Source organism: Myxocyprinus asiaticus, chromosome 2 (assembly GCF_019703515.2).
Source record: "Myxocyprinus asiaticus isolate MX2 ecotype Aquarium Trade chromosome 2, UBuf_Myxa_2, whole genome shotgun sequence".
Taxonomy (NCBI): Eukaryota; Metazoa; Chordata; class Actinopteri; order Cypriniformes; family Catostomidae; genus Myxocyprinus; species Myxocyprinus asiaticus.
Window position 1 is genome coordinate 64,383,922 of NC_059345.1, and position 6,626 is coordinate 64,390,547.

Here is a 6,626-nt window from a genome sequence, read left to right on the forward strand (position 1 = left end):
AAACAAAACAAACAAAACATTGCTATGTTGTGTCGGAGCTCGCAACGCAGCAGCCATACTCGGCGCCATCTTGAGTCTAAATCCACTTCACAGATCCTAAGTGCAGGTTGAGTAGCAGGAGGGGGGTTGCAGGAGGTGTTGATGTTTGTGTGAAGAGAAGGTCAGAATGAGTGTGGAGTGTGAAACTGGGCTTTTCAAATCTACAGTAAAACACATTCAGGTCATCAGCCAGTTGTTGATTCCCTACGTGGGGGGGTCTTGTAGTTGGTAATGTCTTTCAGGCCTCTCCACACTTATGCAGGGTCGTTAGCTGAAAACTTCCTTTCAGCTTCTCAGAGTAGCTTCTCTTAGCCACTCTAATTTCCTTTGTCAGTGTGTTTTTGGCCTGATTGTACAATATTTTATCCCCACTTCTGAAAGCATTCTCTTTGGCCTGACGAAGCTGCCTGAGTTTTGCTGTAAACCATGATTTGCCATTGTTGAACATTAAATAAGTCCTAGTAGGAATGTATATATCCTCACAGAAACTGATATATGATGTTACAGTATCTGTGAGCTTGTCTAGAATTGTATCTGCAGCTTCAAAAACACTCCAGTCAGTGCAGTCAAAGCAGGCTTGTAGTTCCAGCTCTGCTTCATTGGTCCATCTCTTTACAGTCCTTATTACAGTGTCCCTAATATTTCATCCAACATATTAATCTTGTGCGACCCTGCGGACACAAACGTGGACATTGTATTTTGGCTTCACTTTACGTAACGCATAATTTAAATTCATTTAAACCAACTGATCTCAGTTCAGGAGACTCTGTTATGTCAGTAAAGGGTTAAACTTTCGATGCATGGTGTCATGTGACAAAATAGCATGGTGCTGATCACAGCGGACAGTGGTAATCAGTACATATATATATATATATAATATATATTTATTGCATGTTTATTATGTGCTGCTAGTTACAAATCATAAAGGGAAATGGACAATGCACACAGCAGTCACGTTCGGGTCTCAGGACATTAAAATGTATATGATGGAGATGACCCGACTGTCGTTTAACTAAAAATTATGAGTTGCTTATAGTTTGGCAGCTACTACAATTTTAAAGTTGCTTCACAAAATGGCTAGTGAATCTGTGGATGTGAATCAGGTGCTCAGTGTGAGCAGAAATAACGAGTGTGGAAACGCAAATGCAGCACGCACATCAAACAGGCCACTGCAGCATCAGTAAAAACGAAACATCACTCGAAAACGTCCTCCATGCGCACTCTCTCATCCTTCTCTTCTTTTGTCTCTCTCGCTCTAGTTTTCTCTTAATTTCTCTCACTAGCTCCTGCTCATATCAAATCATTTCAACTCCTCCTGCCCATTCTCTGTTGGCAGGACTGGAGACTGGCAGGTTTTCATGGTTTCAGGGTGACTGGCAGTGTGTTCTTGATTAGTTGTTTGTTCTTGAAGTTTTAAAGCGACAGACTGGAGCAGTAGGTGGATTAGTCCTCTGGCTGCGTTTCTAAGTAACACGTGTCACATTCACTGTAACTTGGAGATTAGAATACTTGAACAGAGAAGTAGTAGTAGGTTAAAATTCTTCAAATTGGTCGTTCCAGCTTTAAAAGCTGATTGGATGAAGCATGTTCGAAAATGGTGGATATGGTGATTAAATGATAGGTGTAAATTCCCTCAACATGCATTGTGATCGGATCACTGAAACCACATTATTCCATTGGAATACACTTGGAATATATCTCCCCTCAAATCTCCACTCGCGTCTTACTCTGTTTTCTAATCACTGAAAGTGGCTTGCACGAACACATGTGGAATCAGGCTTCAATCGTGTGAGCAAATGTGCGTTTCAAATGAGGAGCATATTTAGCACTTATAAAGTGCAGAACGTGAGATAAGTATCACTACATTTGCTTCGGGGCCCTAAAATTCCACTTTGGCGGCGTCTAAAAAAAAAAAAAAAAAAACTGTAATGCAAGAAAACCCCAGAAATGTAAATGTGATGGAAAGCATTGGAATTATCAGTAACACTTTCTATGAAGCCCATATTTACAGTAGAATGTATTGTAAAGGCATTATAAATGTATAATAATGCATTCATAAAGTAATAATAATGCACCAAATAATTTTGCAACTTCTCTGTAACTACAGTTATAATACATTATGATACTTAGCCTATTCATAGTTATAGCTTGGAGTATAATGCCTTTGCAATGCATGTGCTTCATAGAAAGTGTTACCGAATTATTCATCAATATTTTTAAAATTCGCTATAACAGATGTTATATGCAAGTAACATTTTGCACAGGTAACTGTGATCTGATCTTCTGCTAGGTGTGAAAGCAATCTGCTAATTGTTCTAATTGTCATTGATCTTCCTTGATCTTTCCCTTGCTGTCAAATGTTGTAGTAGTGGTGTCTGTTTCAGGTCCATTTCTCCCAATTTGTTTTCCATTCTAATCTATAATATGTAACATTGACAACTGAATTTGAAGATGACTGAAATGCAAAAAAAAAAAAAAAAAAATGTTCTCAGTTGTTTGAATTTAATTTGGAATGCAATTCAGTTCCCTTAAATATGGGATGATTTTGTGTTAAACAATACAGGACTGTTGACAGATTTTACCTGACCACTGATATACACTGATGAGACAAAACATTATGACCACCTGCCTAATAGGCTATTGGTCCTTCATGTGCCACCAAAACAGGGCCAACCCGCCGAGGCATGGACTCTACAAGACCCCTGAAGGTGTCCTGTGGTATCTGGCACCAAGACATTAGCAGCAGATCCTTCAAGTCCTGTAAGTTACGAGGTGGAGCCACCGTGGATTGGACTTGTTGGTCCAGAACATCCCACAGATGCTCAATAGGATTGAGATCTTGGGAATTTGGAGGCCAGGGCAACACCTTGAACTCTTCATCATGTTCCTCAAACCATTCCCGAACAATGTGTGCAGTGTGGCAGGGCGCATTATCCTGCTGAAAGAGGCCACTGCCATCAGGGAATACCATTGCCATGAAGGGGTGTACCTGGTCTGCAATGATGTTTAGGTAGGTGGCACGTGTCAAATTGACATCCACATGAATGGCCTTAGGACCCAGGTTTTCCCAGCAGAACATTGCCCAGAGCATTAAACACCCTCCACCGGCTTTTCGTCTTCCCACAGTGCATCCTGGTGCCATCACTTCCCCAGGTAAACGTTGTACACATACACAGCCATCAACATGATGTTAAAAAAAACAGACTCATTGGACCATGCAACCTTCTTCCACTGCTCCAAGGTCCAGTTCTGACACTCGCATGCCTATTGTAGGCGCTTATGACAGAGGACAGGGACACCCAACCTCCTGTTGCCGGTTTGTGGTTTGTCCCTCCTCGGACCACTGTCGGTATGTACTCACCACTGCAGAACTGGGAGCACCCCACAAGCCTTGCCGTTTCAGAGATGCTCTGACCCAGTTGTCTGGTCATAACATTTTGGCCCTTGTCAAAGTGGCTCAGGTCTTTACTCCTGCCCATTTCTTCTGCAATCAACCCACTGACTACAAGAACTGATTGTTTGCTTACCATCTACCCAGACCTTGAGATGTGGCCTTGTTAGGAGATGATCAACGTTATTCGCTTCACCTGTGAGTGGTCATAATATTTTGGCTCATCGGTGTACAGTAGTCGCTCTAGTGTAAAAGACATGTTCCCCTTTTGTCCTTATAATTAGAGCCAAGAGTGAGACATCTGCCTCCATGAGCTTTAATTGACCTTTACCCACACACTCACACATACACACACACAAACTTGTTTTTATGTCATTGTGGGGACTCTCCATAGACTTCCATGCATTTTGTGGATTTTATACAGATCTAACGATAATTTCTATCCCCTAACCCTACCTCTAAACCTAACCCTCATAGAAACCGTTTTGCATTTTACATTTTCAAAAAAACATAGTTTAGTATGTTTAATAAGTCATTTCCCTCATGGGGACAGCTGGCTGGGCCCCACAAGGGAGGTGATCTTAGGTTTTACTATCCTTTTGGTCCCCACAATGTAGTATAAACATAGTACGTACACACACACACACACACGCGCGCGCACACACACATTTATGCATATGGGAGTAGTTAAACCTCTCACACATGTAGCAGTGATTTTATCTCTATCACAGAAATTAACACGTCACTACAGCTATTGAACTGCACCTTCTCTCTTTTAAAAACAGATGTTTTGAAAGTGTTTTGTGTCATAATGTTGAAAGACTGGACTCTTAATGCTGATTTAATGCTAACCTGGTGCAATGCGACAAGGTTCCAGTGACAAGCAATTTGTCTGTCCAAACTGCTCCACAACTTGGCACAATCACATCCAAACAGAACATACAGTGACACTAAAAAGTATTTGCCATACTTAAAATGTCTGAATGTCATTGCATTACATAACAAAATGTCAGAACAAGTGACAGCTGAAAAGATATAATGTTAAGCTTTAGTTGATTTATGAAGCCAGTTCCCGTCAAGTTCACACAAGTGTCTTAGCAGAATAACCACATGTGTATTTCATTGCATTTAATTACTTTGCACGGTTTATTTTAGACTCACACTTGTATTGTTCACAGTCAAATATGCCAGAAAATAATAAACGTATTTTCCTTTTCTTTTATGAAAAAAAAGAAATAAATGTAATAACACTAACTTCAATAAAGTAAAAACACTTAATTACACCATTAATTATGCATATGCAAATACAATAATTTATGTTAATTTCACTACTGTAAAAACCTACACTTCTATAAGTTGCAACATGAAGAAAATATGAGAATGTGTCATGTATTGGGGGCAGATTGATGTGATCTGGTGCAAAAAAAAAAAAAAAAAAATATTAGTCAATGACAAAACTTATTGTCAGGGAATTGCGAGGGAATGCAAAACTATTTAAAAAAAAAAAAATCCCTCCCCTGTCCTCTAAGGGGCTCAAAAGAAAAAAGTAGCTTGTTTTACTGATAAAATTACAAAAATAACCATTGGCTGCAGAGATCCACTAATTCAATCCTGGTTGTAACGAGATGGAATTGTGTGTGAGTGTGTGCATGTGTGTGTTTGTGTGTTCTGCATGTGTTCTGTGGATGTGTTATAGTCTCACCCATTCATTTGTATTTGTGTGTGTGTGTGTGTTCTGTATTGTGGTTGAATTATTGATTTATTTGACAAATTCCACACACACACAAAAAAAGAAATAAATCTGTGTTATAGTCTCGCCCATTCATTTCTGTCTGTGTGTGTTCTCTATTATGTCGTTATTGTTAAGTATTTTATTTCACAATTTCCAAAAAAAAAAAAATCTGTGTTATAGTCTCGCCCATTCATTTCCTATGATCAGTCAAATTTGACCACAAACAACACGTCACTTTTTTTTTTTTTGTCACATGGCCTAAACTCATCGAATCCAGTCTACATTTTTTGTGTGTTCAGATGGCAAATGTAGGAAAAGGAACCAAGCCTCGAGCCACTCAGTTGTAGTATACCATTTTTATATAAACCAAACCAATTTGGACCAAATTGATTCAGTCCAAAATGACCGAACAGTGTTTTATGTTACAGTAACAACCAATTTCTTTGTACAGGAACAGCTGTGTTTGCCTGTCAGGGGCCTGAGGGACTGTGGGACCAGCAGGGGCCCGATCTCAGCAACTGCACCTCCACATGGGTCAACATCATCAACCAGAAGGTTAAAAGAACAATATACACGTGCACAAACATGTTTACTTTTCTAATTGGGAACATACCATATACTTCTATTGTTTTTTTTTTATTTATTGTTTTTAATAAAACTAATTAAAATGAATAAGACTAATCCAAACCTTACACCTATAAGACCCTAAACTATAGCTGTATAAGTACTGTAACTATAACTAAACTATATAAGTGGACACACTCTCTTAAGAAATGATGTACAGCCAGATGGTCATTATTGTATCACCCTGAAGCAGTTTATTTTGGGAGAATGATCAGGTCATTGTATATTATCTTGTATTAAATGGCTCCTTACCCAATAAGTAAATAAATGGACATGAAATATTTATTTGAGATGAAATAGTTTTACTATGTGAGAAGAGAGCACAGACTACTGATATGAGAGACATGGAATTTGAGAAACTAACACAGCTATGCATCCTATGACAGCAGTTTAGTGCTCATTATACAAATATATATATATATATATATATATATATATATATATATATATATATATATAATAATAATAATAATAAAAATATAAGTTAGTCATGTTAGTTCATAGTGCATTAACTAATGTTGTGAATAATGACTTAAATGTTGATGTGTTCCTAACATAAAGCTATTGTGTGGCTTCAGATGATTTGAAATGAAGTGCACAAGTTGTATGGAATACTTTTATGGTACTGCTGTGTTGTTTTTGTCCTTTTTTGGAGATTGATAGACACGGTCACTTTGAACTGTATTGAAAGAGCTGTGTAAAGATTTGTCAAATTTTTTTTTTTTTTTACTTCAATGCATGCAGGTTTGGAAAAACATAAGTGTGAGTAAAAAATGACAGATTTTCCATTTTTAGTTGAGCTGTTCCTATATAAAACACGAGTGTAGAGCCAGCAGGCAG

At 38.3% G+C, this 6,626-nt stretch overlaps 1 protein-coding gene across 1 annotated transcript in view; it reads left to right on the top strand.

The window, feature by feature from the left end:
- The window catches only part of LOC127456476 (adhesion G protein-coupled receptor L3-like), a 369,401-nt gene that overhangs the window by 256,211 nt on the left and 106,564 nt on the right, over window positions 1-6,626 (top strand). The window contains exon 9 of the mRNA XM_051724997.1: window positions 5,614-5,717. Coding sequence (XP_051580957.1) covers window positions 5,614-5,717 — 104 coding nt within the window. The remainder of the gene's footprint in view (window positions 1-5,613; window positions 5,718-6,626) is intronic.